Source organism: Meleagris gallopavo, chromosome 4 (assembly GCF_000146605.3).
Source record: "Meleagris gallopavo isolate NT-WF06-2002-E0010 breed Aviagen turkey brand Nicholas breeding stock chromosome 4, Turkey_5.1, whole genome shotgun sequence".
NCBI lineage: Eukaryota > Metazoa > Chordata > Aves > Galliformes > Phasianidae > Meleagris > Meleagris gallopavo.
In genome coordinates, this window is record NC_015014.2 from 15,243,827 (window position 1) to 15,258,565 (window position 14,739).

Here is a 14,739-nt window from a genome sequence, read left to right on the forward strand (position 1 = left end):
AGCAGCAATGTGCCTCTAGAAGAGCTTGGATGAGGAATGTGCCAGTAGAGGGAGACTTAAACTGCAGAATCACAGAATGGTTTGGGCTGGAAGAGACTTTAGAGACCATCCAGTTTCTAATAATTCACCCATGGACAGATTTTCTCTCTTTAAGTGAAAACATCAGCTGAATCTAGCTGGAGAAATGGGTGAGGTTGGGAGGGGAGAAAAAGTGCTACATAAGATAGATGAGTGAAGGAGGTATAGAAAGCTATGCCATAAGCTGGCCAACAGGGAAGCTAGGGTGAATGCCAGGAAAAATTTCCCATCAGAGAAGTATATAAGCATGCCATGACAGTAAGTTCATAACAAAGAATACTTCACATTAGTCAAAACTGGAGCTATATTGAATTTACATTCACTTCAGTTAGTTGGTAGGACTCTTACAGTTTTGCTTAGAACTATGGTGTAGCACTTAGCTGTCTTACTCAGCATTTGTCCTTTAAAGAACTGTTAGACATCAAGATGTAATGGTCACATTGGGAGATATTTGGATGCAACTTGATCAAGTGTCAGCCCCATTAATTCCTCATTCCTTCTCAGCTGGGCTTGCAGAGCCAGAGAACAAGAGAGAAGCCTGCTCACCAGGCTCTGCTCAAAGCACCCATAACCTAGTGGAGCCTAGGTTTTCCAGGAGGATGAGTAGTAACTCAGTGCACAGGTCCAGAATCTGCACAGAGATTCCTTTCTTACTTTAAAACTTGCTAACCTAAGCAATCCGTCTCATTAATTAATAGCCCAGTAGTTCCCCTTAAAAAAAGAAGAGACATGAATGGGAGAAGAGAAACACGAGTGTTTCCTTAATCACAGAAGAAACAACTTACTGAACAGCCTCACCTCTGATGCTTCCTGGGCAGACTTCATCTCTTCTTCCTGAACCCAACCTGACTCAGCCCTGCAGACCCAGCCCCATGCAGGTGCCAAAGTGTATTTGACTTGCAGAACCCAGCAGCTGTATCTGTGCAGCCATTTTATATCAAGTGCTGAGGAAAGTGTGGGCGCCCAGTGTCTGCGCTCTAATTGCCAGAGTATTGTCTACTGGTCTATGATATATATGTCCTTAGCTGTTTATGCCTTTCTGATATTATATAAGTGGATTTAGAGAAAGAGCATTGCCATGAGCAAGTTTCTAATTAGGAAAAGAAATAAATAGAATTATTGGAATTAAGGCAGTACCTCGGCATGAATGAGCCAAATCCCTTCCTTGTGCTGCAGTCCACTGCAGGCTATTAGAAAACATCTTTTAAATTATTATTTTCTAAAGTTAATTCATCGTGGAGATGGAATAGCAAAGGCAAATTCCTTTGCAGACTGGCAACCACGCTCTCAGGCTGCTGATTCCACCTAGCTTGACACTGCTAAGGGCAAAGAACAATGCATTATGAACAGGGTGCTCTGCCATACAGCTGGACCCTCCCTTGTACAAACACTTCTGAATTATCAGCAGCAATGCTGTGTACATTAACGTTTCCTGATTTGCTCTGGCAACTTTCTGTCCAACCAAACATGCAGTTTGCTATTACTAGTCATACCTGCCTACTGCTACTTACCTACCACCACACTGGCTAATAGATGTCTAAATAACAATGGCTCTCTTTGCAGAAGTATCAAGCATCCATAGATCTCCATGGCCTGACCTCAACAGGAGAAAAGAGCACTCCAACATTTTTCACAAATGAGACTGTATTTACCTAAATATTTGGTTGCAGATTTAAGTGCCTACATTTTAAAATATTGGCTTGTGAAACTAGTGATTTGTGGCTCTCAAAGGAGAAATCTGAAGTTTGAGTAAGAAGTATTACGGTTTCCACTCACAATTCTACTACTTACCACAAAGTGTTACTGATAGTTTGAATCCCCAAAGATGTGGCTGTTTCCTTGTCTGGTTAAAGAAGCTTAGCAGATATCCTAGGATCTCGTGCTGCCAGTCAGAAATCTAACCCCCTCAGGAAATCAATTTATGTATGAACTAGAAGCTAGCAGGCACTACCTCACTGAAACGAATTTGTTATACGGTATAAAATCAGATGGAAACCATGCACTGGTGATGATGGATTTGTTGAGATGCTAGCTCTTTTTCTTTCACAGAACTGAGCACTGGTCTGTCTTCTGCTGTGTAGAGGATCTCAAAGACTTTTAGTTGCTGCAGTAAGACTAGAAGGATGAAGCAGGAAACTCTCAGAGGTTTTCCTGCCTCCTAAGGCAGTCTGCCAGTTGCAGCATGCAGATGATGAACCCACTCAGTGCAGGGAAACACCATGCTCCTGGCAGGTAGTGGTCAGGACTAATCTTTGGCAGTTACTGGTATGCAGGAACCTGAGTCATATGACAAGGAATCCAGCAAAGCTCATTAATCAAATACCCTGCACAGAGCAATTAGCTGAAGTAGTTGGAACCCTCACAGCCAACATGTACAAAAACAATGAGTTCAGAAGCACATTTAACAAAACAACTAATCGTTATTTTAGGGAAGACAGCTCCAACTTTGGGAAGAGAGCCACAACTTGCCCTGCAGAAGAGTCACTATGTAACCACACTTCCCCAAGATCTGTTTCATTCCTTTCACTTTTCTGAGTGTGGCAAGGTAGGAAGGCAGGAAGCAATTTTCCATATTCCCCAAGTTAGAGCCATAGGAAAGATTAATCCTGGGTACAGTAGTTGTGTCCTCTAGTAGTAGACAGGCACGTGGGAACACTGCACCTGTAATATGATTGGATCAAAATACTTTGCTGCTATTGTCTGTTATCTTACACTATTTCATACCTTGAGATAAAACTTCTGTTTCTCTTAGGTGCAGAAGAGGGTTCAAGTTATTCTGATGCTGATGCTCCTGGCACCTCACACCACTTGGTGTGTGTATCCACCTTGGATGTGGGGGATGTCCTTTCTTTCCATATGCCAGTCTACAAACAGAGACCCAGAATAATTAAGACAGTGTTCATTTTATTGTACTCAGCATGGAAACCAGAAAATGTAAAACAGCAAAACATTAAATTCCTAAGGAAGTAAATCAGGCGAGTGACATTGCTTTATATCATTGTACGACATCTTCACATGCAGACTTCTGTTGGTATGTCTCAAATAAATGCTACGGTACATCTGGAAGCCTAGAACTAGCTTTACTTTGTACAGTACATCACGTTCAGTCAGTAAAACTATAAAAATAATAAAGCCACAATAATACTAGTCATCATTAGAAACACAAGACTGTTTTTCTTCTTTCGCTGACTGATTTACGGCCATCCTTTTTATGGTGCTTGCAAAAGCCAGGAATTCAGAGTTCACTCATCTTCTCTCCCTTCAGCTCTGTATACAAACTCCCATCCCTTTCCAGTGTGCTACTGAGACCTTAACTTCAGACCTGAGACTTGATTTTATATACCAGGGACACTTGGACTTTTTTTCCCCACTACTGAAACTTCTCATGGCAGCATCTAAACCTGGGTTTAATGTACTTGAAACTATTCATTACAAACTGAGACATGGGATGTGTTTTGGGGAGAATCCCCTAAACAGATGGATCAGTTGTAGTGATGTTGCTAAGAAGTATCTGCCAGACTTGTATGTTTCAGTACACAACTGCTGGAGACTTTGCTGGAAGAGCTGTCATTTATTTCTATGCCAGAGGTTATCACTCTAAGCAGAAGCTTAAGAAAATCTCAAAGCGACTCAATTCATATAATTCTGCCCCCAGTGAGCTCAGATGCCTGCTGTCACCCACAGCCTTTGTGAAGAAACCCATTTGTTTCTACAAAGCTCTGAAGTCAGTGTGCATCAGGCACTGTGCTTTTTGTTGACAGTCTCAACACGGAGTTTGGCCAATTGACTTTTGTTAGCTAGAGCCCCAGGAATTAATTTATAGAGACCAGATGAAATGCTCATTTCTACTCACTATTGCAGAGTGATCTAAACTTGCCTTAAATTTGTGGAAAATGTTGAGCCTCCAGCACTCAATTAGAGAGGGCAAAGGGAAAAAAAACTTCAGAGTATGCGTAATGCATGAGCCCTACACATGTGTACAGTTCTTTCAAACATGTGCACACACATACACGAGCACATACAAGCAACACTTACAGCAAACTTTCTTAGAGGAAAAAAATATTTCCTCTCTGTGTGGCTGAGATCTATCAATTTCTTCTTTAAAGAATCCTGAATGATGAAAGGTTTTACACAGCATAATCTTTATTTCCAGGATTTGATTCAAAATCCACATTATAAATGCTGTGAAAGAAGAGGTGCTCAGAAAAGAACACAGCAGACAAATTATTATATCTCGGAGCTTCAAATAAATGAACAATGTTCATTTCACTTTGGATCAGTTCAGCTGTTATGCTTCTTTCTTTTAAATAGCTACACTAACTCAGGAGGAATAATGAAATTTAGGCCCCTATGAGAACATTTCAGCAATTCCAATGTACAGGACTTGATCTTCAAGCCCACTAGTCACTACAGCACCCCATGACTCTGGAAATACTTGGTAGTGTGCAGCATTTGGATAGGAATGTATGTACATCCTTTTGGGATAACTTTGAAAACAGTGACCACTTCCACAAGCATCAACCAGACTAAAAAAAATAATAATAGTAATAATAATAATAATAATAAACACTAAAAAATAAATGAACAAAGGCCGAGATGCTACTAAAACAGAAAAAAGAAAAAAAATGGACAGAAGGGTTTCTTTCAGAATATAGCCCTTACCTTTCTAAATAATGGAACTGAACACTGACTGCAAGGGGCTCTATATTGCTCTAGACCTTGGAGCTTGATGAACACTTATCTTGCATTCAGAGCTGTCGTCTCCATAAGCTGACTGCAAAAGGCTTACTCTGCCTTGGTAACCTTCTGCATTCATTTTTAAAAGGTGTAAAGGAAGAGATATGGAACAAGGCAATGAAGAATTAGCCTAATAAACTAACAAAATTTTTAGTTTTATATTTTTACATTTATAAAAACTTTGCTAAACAGTAAAACACTGATATGGTAGATTCCACCAAATGTCCAAAAGGAATTTTCCATCAACTTCAACACTAATTTTTATTTGCATTTCCGTTTCTAACTTTAACACTTCAAAGCAGTCATGACACTCAAGATAAAAGCCAGCATTATCTTTAGAGAATATATTTCCTTTTTCTGAATCCCTTGAAGGTATTTCTCCAAACAGTGCATTTTTTCCAAGCTCTTACATGATAGTAGTGGTAATAAATGGAGCATGTTCACCTACTGGTATCACCAGTTACTTTATAACATTAGTTTTATTGAATCATATTTGCATATATGTATATACACTAGCAAAATATACAGCTTTTGGAAAAGTTCATTTTCCTAATAGCCATGGGACACATAGAACATAAAAATGTGTGAGCTCAGGATGAACAAGTGGGGATAACTGCAAAAATTAAGCAAAACATTGGCTCTAAGGACACAGAAGTATCTCCATGAAGAATGCATATCAGCTATATTTTAGTTTTCAGTTGGTCTTTCCTTCCTCACTTTTCTCAGTAATTCCTTCTCAAATGTTTCAAGGAAGGTTTCCTACCTCTGAAATGGGGAGGACAGGTATTTTCCTCCCTGTCTCCAGATCATTCCTCACTCTGTTTTTTCTAAGCCAGCAGAGGTCAGGAGGACCAAGTCAACAGAACTGAAGCAAGACTTTGACACTTGTGCCCAAGCCAAGGTGAAGCCAGCAGACATCAACCAAGTGCACAGACAACGGGAGTCATCATGGCCTCAGATGAACCTCAGGCCAGGCTGCAAACTGCCTGCAACAGGGTTCTTCTTCAATTCAGCTTTTGTTTTGGAAACACTGAAACACAGAAGTAAACAGTGCATTCTCAATAACTGTTCTGGTCTTGGCTCTGGCCACATCAGTCTTCAGAAGCTCTGACAGAAATGTTTCCTGACAATTAACTTGTTTCCCTTGTCTCATCTTCCAACAAACTGAATTTAAGAGTTACTTTAACTGGTCAGGCTGCAACACAGTTCCTCTGTTTTTATTTTTCCCTATACAGATTTACTCTTGGGAATGACAAAGTAATTTTTGTTTTGTACCCTTTTTTTTATTATCCCAAATGGATTTTCTTGGTTGTTAACCATTCAATCAATACTCTGTGATGCTGAGTCACAGGGCAGGGAAGATGAGCAGGATGAAGGCACATGGATCATCTTCCCATACGCTTTGCCATATACTACTCCAAGCACATTTTTACTTTTGACGCTGAAACGACACCAAGAACAGTCTTTCTTGGCTGCTAAAAGACCACACACAAATTTGCTAATTGCTACCCAAAACATGGTTTTGTTTTCCTTCTGATAAACATACATCATCCATCTGAGGGTTCACAGCATCATCTAGACATTGTAAGCACAAGAAACCATAAATTGCCAGTGTTAAGATACCAGGTTGCCTACAGTCTGCCCTAGGAGGGCAAAGTAGAAGCACAAAATATTTTACATGAGATGCGCTGGTGATTATCGATTCATTTTTGTGTGTTTGTCTTGGCATATTATTGCTTGGCTTCAAATGCATGCCTGCAGGAGCTCTGCATTGCTGACATTTTGCATTTGTCTGCGCACAAGTATTTTCACAGAGTGCAAAAGCACAATGCTCTGCTGACCACCACGCTTTTTCCAGCTATGCCCATGTGGTTGTTTAGATGCATCCACTTGGTTATCTACTCAGCAACGTTTTGCTGTATGTCTGTACTGGTGAAATTTTCCTGGAAGAAAGGTTGCTGGGTATGGAAAAGGGGTGGAGCGACTGGTGAAGACTCCTGGCTGGGAGCAGCTGCAGGTTATCCAGAGATCCAGAGATTCTTCCTGAAGAAGTGTTAGCTTCAGCGCTCACACATTGCTAAGCTCAGTTCAGCCTCGATAAAATCATTCATACCCACATTCTAGAAACATTTTGAAGTGCTTGAGCTAAAGGATAAAGTTCATGGAATTTGGTGAATGCATGATAGCTGTTTATTCTCTAGAAGAGGACATTTGTATAGGGACAGTTCAGAGAGTGTCAGATCACAGTGCTGTAATGGGAAGGGATGTGAGCTCAGTCAAGGGACGTGGTTTCACAGGAGAACAGGACAGGTAGCAGCTAAAAAGGAGCAGGTAGAAGGTAAAAGCATAAGAAGGAGCCACACAAAGCCTTGGGCCTGGACAGGAGACAGCAAACACTGCCAAAAACTCTGGGAATCTGAGCCTGACACAGACACAACATGGTAAAAGACACTGAACTCATCAACTAACTTTGCCTAATGATGCTGCTGCTATTAATCCCACACAAAATCTCACATGAAACTCACATCTCAGACACTGCCAAGAAGGTGATGTGAGCAGCAGTACACAAAAAGACAGACTTTCCTCCTACTAGATGTGGGAAGACACTCTGATATGGCATTTCAGATTCAACAATTCAGCGTCAAATGGGAGATGAAATAATGCACAGAAATGGAATGAGAAGGTGCCACAGAGACCCAAATACAGACCAGAGGAAAATTAGGAGTCAATTCAGTGCCGAGCCAACAGCTTTCATTGAACAAGTTTAAAATATTGGCCATTATAAAACCTTACAGTGTTTTACCCCATAGTTGGGGAAAAGGTCCTCAACAGCTGCTTCGAAGTCTTGCCAGTTGACACACTCAGAAAATCTAGTCTTCTAAATAAAAGATGACCACCTCAGGGCTACTTCATAGACAAAAAGATAAGAAAGGATACTAACATATGTAAGATCTACAGAATAAGTCTGATGTATAGTACTACAGACAAATAAATTAGATCATGATTTGTGAAAAATCCTTAATGGAATAAAAAATAACTCCTATTCAACTGTAGTACTCTGCAGGATTACAATATCCAAATCCCCAGTGCTTTGCAGAATTGAAAACTATATCTTCTACAAACTGCAGGGGTTCCCCAGCTCCCCTGAACTCTAGCGGACAGAATAAAAAGCTGGTGGGAAACAGATCTCCCAGGCTGTAAAATATTAAGCTGAGAAATGTGAAAATGTTCATTTGAGACATTATTATATACCACACTCCTGCAGAAACAGTCACTAAGCTACCTCTTATTAGCAGGTTCTACAACTTCTCTAATATTAGAAATACACTAAAAATTGTCTCAAGATTTTGGTACTTCTATAAAGTAAATGTTTCAAGTTATCTATAAGGGTTTATAATACAGAGGGCATTAAGCGAAACAAGGAAAGCACAGGCTAAATAAATAGTATCAAGTTTATGAAAGGCAGCAAGAAAAGCACCAGAACATTGGGAAGGAAAAAAAAAAAGATTCAGATAAGGACTCACAAGGAAAAAAATATCAGAGCAGCGTAACACACTAAACACTTGGGCTCACGGACCTAGGCTCAGCCTGCTCCTACTCTAACATATTACTATGCATCTCTGAAGAGAGCAAAAAGACCCACACCACTTTAAAAAGTGCTTTACAGGAACAATATTCAGCACTGCTGGAGGCTGAGAGTGACATGTGGCTGCTGGGCTGGCACCTGGCATGCCAGGAAATCTGGCTGTGTGCGCTCTCTTGTCTGGCCCAACATGAAGGCAACACCTGCTTGCAAGCACACTCACACCTCTCTCGTCCCCTCATCAAAATCCCATTTACTCATCTTCTTCTCCCAGAGAGAATACTTCAGCCCTGGTCTTCATTCTTTTCTTGGTTCTTCACTTCATTGGGAAAAGAACCAGCTCTCTCGGGCTCACCTAATCTGAGCCCCACTGCATCAACAGGAGTATAACTGCCCAGTGATTGGCATCCGCAACCTTCTCACGGACATGCCTCAGCATAGCCAACTTAAACATGAAGAAGGTTGTGTTGAACTACTCTAGGTGTCTACAGCTGTTAACCTTAGTTTCACCTTATCCAGCTCCCCCCAGCATTTTCCTTTGCGTAAGACCTTGTGATGTATACCAATAATTTCTGACAATCATCCTGATAATCTCTCTGCTTCTAGCTTTATCAGAAGTTGCTGCATTCCCTGCAGCAAGGTGGTAATTCATATTTGTGCTTTTGCTAAGTGCCTAGCTCTTATCTGACAGTGATTGGGATGGGGCGCCATGTGGAAATACACCAGCTATGGCGGTGATGAAGGTATGATGGAGAGAGTGTCTATTCAGAAAACAAAGGGGAATAATTTCCACTGTTGCTGCCTTGCAACCCCAATGACACAACTGAACAGCAGGACTCGAGACTCAGGGGGAGGGATTCTCACTACCACTGCAGACATCTACCCACCCCTATGGACCGCTTCAGTCTAACACAGATGACGGAGCGGGTCGGACACAGCAATTGGGACGCCTAAAATTCTGCAGCATGGACTGGAATACATTATGCTGCCTCCCTTTCAGTTTCTTATTTGAGGACGTATCCGAGGAAATGGATTTCCGGTTCTGACTGTTCTGAGCTCGGATCAGTTTTTCATGTTCTCGTATCTGTCTCTGTAAGTGGTTCTGGATAGCTATTCCCAGGGATTCGGGATCGAGGGAAGCACCGTAGACCTCCCACGTCATGCCTTGCTCATCCCAGACAACATCCCTGATGTGCTTGGATTGTTTCACCTGCACTTTCGCTTCCATGGCTGGGGTGGGCTGCTTCTTGCTTTCCCCATGGTTTGGCAAGGACTGAGCTGAAGAAGGACCAGTTGTAGCATGAATCTCAGGCCTACTTTCCTTGGCCTGAAGGCCCTGCTGCTGTGGAGCTGCAGAGGCTTCTGGGTGAGGGCTGACACGTTCAGAGCTGCAGCCTGGCACAGCTGTCACTCCCAACTGCAGCCCGCTGGCTCCTGCAGCCTGCTTTGCCTCTCCTTGGCCTCTGCTCTGCTGCTCCCCACCTGCCTCCCCTGTGTGAACCTTTCTGCTGATGGGCTCAGCGCTTGTGTTTACCACTCCCTGGGCATCCAGCACCATCAAGATTTTCTCCTTTGATTTAGCTGCAGATTGAGGAATCGCCTCCACTTTATTTGCACCCTGACACTGCTCAGAACTGCTCAGGGCTTCTTCATTCTGCTTGGTTTCACTCTGTGTGCGACAGAACGAAGGTAACTGGCTGCTTCCTGCTTCGTGGACAAGACACTGCACCTTGTTCTCAGTTACAGCAGCAGAAGCAGTGTTTTCTTCACCAGCTGCAGGCTGATGACGGGGGCGAATGGTGAGCTGCTCAGCGGGCACTGACTTTGGCAGGGCTGCAGCATCCATTAACAGTGTAGCATTGCCCTTACCACCACTTGCTGCATCCACAAGCGTCCCTTGGGAGGTGGCAGCTGCTGAGGACGAGGGGAGAGTGGGCTCTGCATTGTCTGCTGAAGCTGGAGACACCGCATGAGGTGAGACTCCAGGCAGCTCATCAGGCTGGCTTTGGGCTGTAGCAGCTGCAGTCATACCAATGGTTGATTCCAGCACAATACGAGGAGAACACGGAGATTTCTGTAGTGAAGAGAAGCTGTCAGCAAGCTTAGATTGGCTCAGTCCCTCACTGCCTTTGTAAATGATGTGCAGTTCTTCCTTATCCTCGGGAGCAGGATTCCCTTTTAAGAAGGCAGCAAGGATGCTGGGGCTGGTGGAGGCCGATTTGCTCTCCACAGTAGCCACGGCCTGAACCTCAGCATCTCTCCATGTCCTGCTTGCTGCTTCCTGAGTGAAAGTGCTGCATTCTGACTGAACCGTCATTGTACCCGTTTCTCTGAATTTGGACAGATGGGTTGGACCCAAGTTCACTGGCTCAACACCGGCATCACATACAGGATATGTCCCCTCACAGCTGAGCTGGGCTGGCGACTGGCTGCTCTGCTCTGTCTCAGTTTGATCACTAAGATGCAGCTGCTCAGTGCCTGCAGCCCTACTTTTTGCATCCATAGCCACTTGTGGGTCTCTCTCAGGATCAGCAGTTGTGTCCTTTCCTGGAGAGGCAGACTGAGCACTGGCTTCTTCTGCTTTCCCACCTGTTTCCCCTCTTTGCAGAAGACTTGCCTGAGAAGCAGGATTGAACTCATTACCCCCAACTGGGCTGCTTGGGGAAGAACACTGGGTTACCTGGAGCACTGGCTGCTCCTCAGCCCTCTGAGCCTTCATGGCAGAGTCCTCCACCTGCACTAGAGCATTCACCTTCATCTGGCCACCCTGCATGAACTTCTGGGAGCTCTGCGGAGCCGGCATCATGTCAGGCCCACACCCTGCTGAGCAGGCCACTGCCACCGGGGTTGGCTCTACCGCTGCCTGAGAGCCCTGTGCAGCCTGGCTGGAGAGCCCGGGAAGAATGCTGTCATCCTCAAGCCTCTGGGTGTTGATATGCTTCAGGTCACAGGCACAAGAGGTTGCAGAACCAAGTGTTGTGCAGGGGAAGCCATTGCTGGCCCTCTCTGCAGTATGAGCCTTAGGCTGCTGCTTAGCAGGTGGCAAGTCTCCCAGGTGGTCCTTATCCTCAGCAGCAGTGACCAAGGAGAGCTTGGCAGGTCCCAGGGGATGTGGTACAGTCCCCATGGACTGTGTCAGGGATGGGGCTCGCTGTCAGCTTCTCCTGGGAGCTTTCTTGCAGGACAGTGGGTCCAATGGGCAGGCTAACAGTAATAGTTAGCTGCACAGGAAGAGCTAACCTGTCAATGAAAGAAATGTAGTGTTAGCTGCATTCAGATTTAAGAAGAAAAAATACCCCAAATATTTATTTGATGGCTTGGAAATAAATACTAGTAGGTAGGGGGAAAGAAAAACACCCATTCTGCTTTAAGGCCACATAAAAGACTCAGATTTCAAATATCTCTCAATTCTTAAGTTTGGATGTCTTCTCCAATCCATTAGGATAAGAGAGAACCGTTTCAGTACAACGAGGAACGATTTTAAACTAAAAGAGGTGAGATTTAGGTTAGGATGTTAGGAAACTGTTTCACTCAGAGGGTGGTGAGGCACTGGCACAATTTCCCAGAGAAGCTGTGGATGCCCCATCCTTGGAGGTGCTCAAGGCCAGTTTGGATGGGATCCTAAGCAGCCTGAGCTGGTGGGTGGCAGTCCTGCCCATGGCAGGAGGGCTGGAATTAGGTGTGCTTTGAGGTCCTTTCCTGTAATTTTAAGACAATGCTAGGAGCAAAGAGAAAGAGGGATAGGCAGAAAGGGAAGCAGAATGGATGCGGAAGTTTGAGGAAAAATACTTAGCTACAAGAGGCCACAAAATAAACTCTGAGGTAAATTCCTCTATCAATCTGTCTGTGGAATGTGAACAAGCAATACCTTGCCTGCTGTGAGCAGGTGAAGATCAGACCTGTTTCTCTGAACCCCTGGGACCTGAGAGGTGTCACTCTTTGGCTGTCCATCCATGGAATGCCCTTCCCTCCCTCCACTGTGACCAAGGAAATGCTTACACCAGGCCAGCACAGACTAACATGCACAGAGTTACTCTCTGGTAAAAAAGAATACAGAGACAAGATAACCTGCTGGGTAGCACAGATGAATGAATGCCAACAGAAGCTTTGTGCTGCAAAGCCAATGCCATAGCCAGTGAAACAGTGGGGAGGGATTTTAATCAGGTGGAACAGAGTTGTCCAGGTTGAAATCTGGCCAGGACTGCAGAGAATCCGTCACTTGAAGCAGAAGATGACCTCAAAATGTGCTTCTTAACTGGGGGCTTCAAGAACACTCAGCATTGCCCAGCTCTGGTCCTGTTAGAGGTTGAAGTATCATTCTCTCAGTGTCTGCAGAGTGGTGGTGGATCAGCAATTAAGTCCCACTTTGTTCTTATTTTCAATTGCAGGCTACCTATGCTATATCAAAAACTCCTTTTAAATGATTTCCCCAGCTCATGCTGTCAACAGAACACCAGTTTGTAATTCAAAAGACACCTCAAACATTTAGTTTTGTGTTGAACAGACAGGTGATGCTGGAAAAATATGTGCTCACGTTTCTACATGCACACAGTGGGGTTCCTTCACAAAGCAACTTGGGAGATGCCGCTGGCAAGAGCCGTGCCATTGCTTACGTCATGGTTTCATGATTTTTCATTATCAGTATTCCACATGATAACATGTAATGCACTGGGGGTTTGACTGCTGATGCTCAAGTTCCGGGTGCCTGTCCGGAGGAGAAGAAGAACTACATTTCCCCAGGGGGCTTTGTGGTCAGCAAGGAGATATAACTCCCGGCAAGGTCACCTGATGTTCTCTTCTTTGCCTGCACTTCTTCGCTTGCGCTTCTTCTCTTGCGCTTCTCCGTCTGCGCTTCTCTGCCTGTGTTTCTCTGCCTGCGCTTCTTCCTCGACTCAACTGGACTGCACTTCTCATCTCAGCGTTGTGGTGAGGCCGATCCACCTTCCAGACACACACTCTTTCTCTCTCTCATTATATTCTGCTGATACTATATTTAGTAAATTGGTTTGTTTCACCTCAGATTGTTGCCGCTGTTTTCAATTATTTCGGGGTCCCCTATTTTCCTTTTCCGGGGGCGCGGATCCGCAGATCCCTCCGCCCTTCTAGTTACGGAACCGGACCGAACCAGCCCATAAACCGTTGACAGCTTAGTACCTCCAGACACTCACTTTCTGTTGGCAATATCAGCATAAGTCCTTTCCAAAAGTCAACCCTACCTGCCTCCTTTCTCTAAACCAGAATGGCAATGCTGTAAGACACCCTAAATTTCATCACTTCAGGGTACGTAGAAAGAGCAACAGGAGAAAAGAGTTCAACAAGAGGAAAATTTAAATGAATACAGACAACCTATTTGTCACAGTTTCAGCTGAAGCAGAGTTGATTTTTTCTTCATTGTGTCTGATATGATGCTATGTTTTGGTTTTAGAAGAAAAAGAACATTGGTAACACATCAGTGTTTTAGTTGTTGCTGAGCAGTGTTGTACAGAGCCAAAGACATTTCAGTTTTTCAGCTTCTGATACTGTCCCATCAGAGAGGGGGGCTGAGGGGGCATAAGGAACTGAGAGGGAACGGAATCAGGACAGCTGACCTAAACTGACCAAAGGGATATTACATACCATGTCACATCACACACACAAAAAACTTTGAAAGAGTGGGCAGTTTGCCAGGACAGCAACTACTGCTTTGGGACCGGGTGGGCATTAATCAGTGGTTAGTGAGCAATCGCACTGTGCCACACTTGTTTTGTAAAATACATATATTATTATCATTGCTATTTTTTTTTTTCTTTCTGTCTTAGTAAATATTTTTTGTCCCATCTCACTAATTCTACTCTGTTGCTTTTTCTTCCCTGATTTTTTCCCCCATCCGACTGGGAGGAAGTAGGAGTGAGCAAACGGCTGTGCAGCGCTGAGCTGCTGATGGGTTAAACAACACTATTTTTTTTCTAAGAAAAACACTGCAACTTATTACTTATTCATTAACCTTTATGTCTTCCACATATTAATAATTTATTACTTTTATCCTGTATCTTTGGGCTCTATCCAACCACAGATGCACACAGCCTTCCAGGGAGCTGAGCTCCTGCCCCTGTAGGATACCAAATGACTTAGCTGCAATCTGTGTTAGCAGCTCCATATCGCTCCAAAGTGGGTCTGCTCCAAGGCTAATGCTTGCTAAGCTGTTTGAGATGTATTGAGTTTATGTAAAACAGACTGCAAAGTTGCACAACTTTGTGACTGCCTACAAGACACGTTTGCTTCATTCTGTGCTCACTTCAGTGTCAGCCAGTGCAGTCCTGAAGAAGGAAAGCCATCCAACTTCATGCTGTTGTACCACGACT

General features: G+C 43.8%; 1 protein-coding gene across 1 annotated transcript; it reads right to left on the reverse strand.

Annotated features, from left to right (window-relative positions):
* Window positions 1-2,962: 2,962 nt before the first annotated feature.
* GPRIN3 (GPRIN family member 3) lies at window positions 2,963-11,657 on the reverse strand. The gene has a single exon (XM_010709620.3). It carries the CDS (start codon window positions 11,523-11,525, stop codon window positions 9,300-9,302), a length of 2,226 nt encoding a protein of 741 aa, XP_010707922.1. The 5' UTR covers window positions 11,526-11,657; the 3' UTR covers window positions 2,963-9,299.
* Window positions 11,658-14,739: the final 3,082 nt, after the last annotated feature.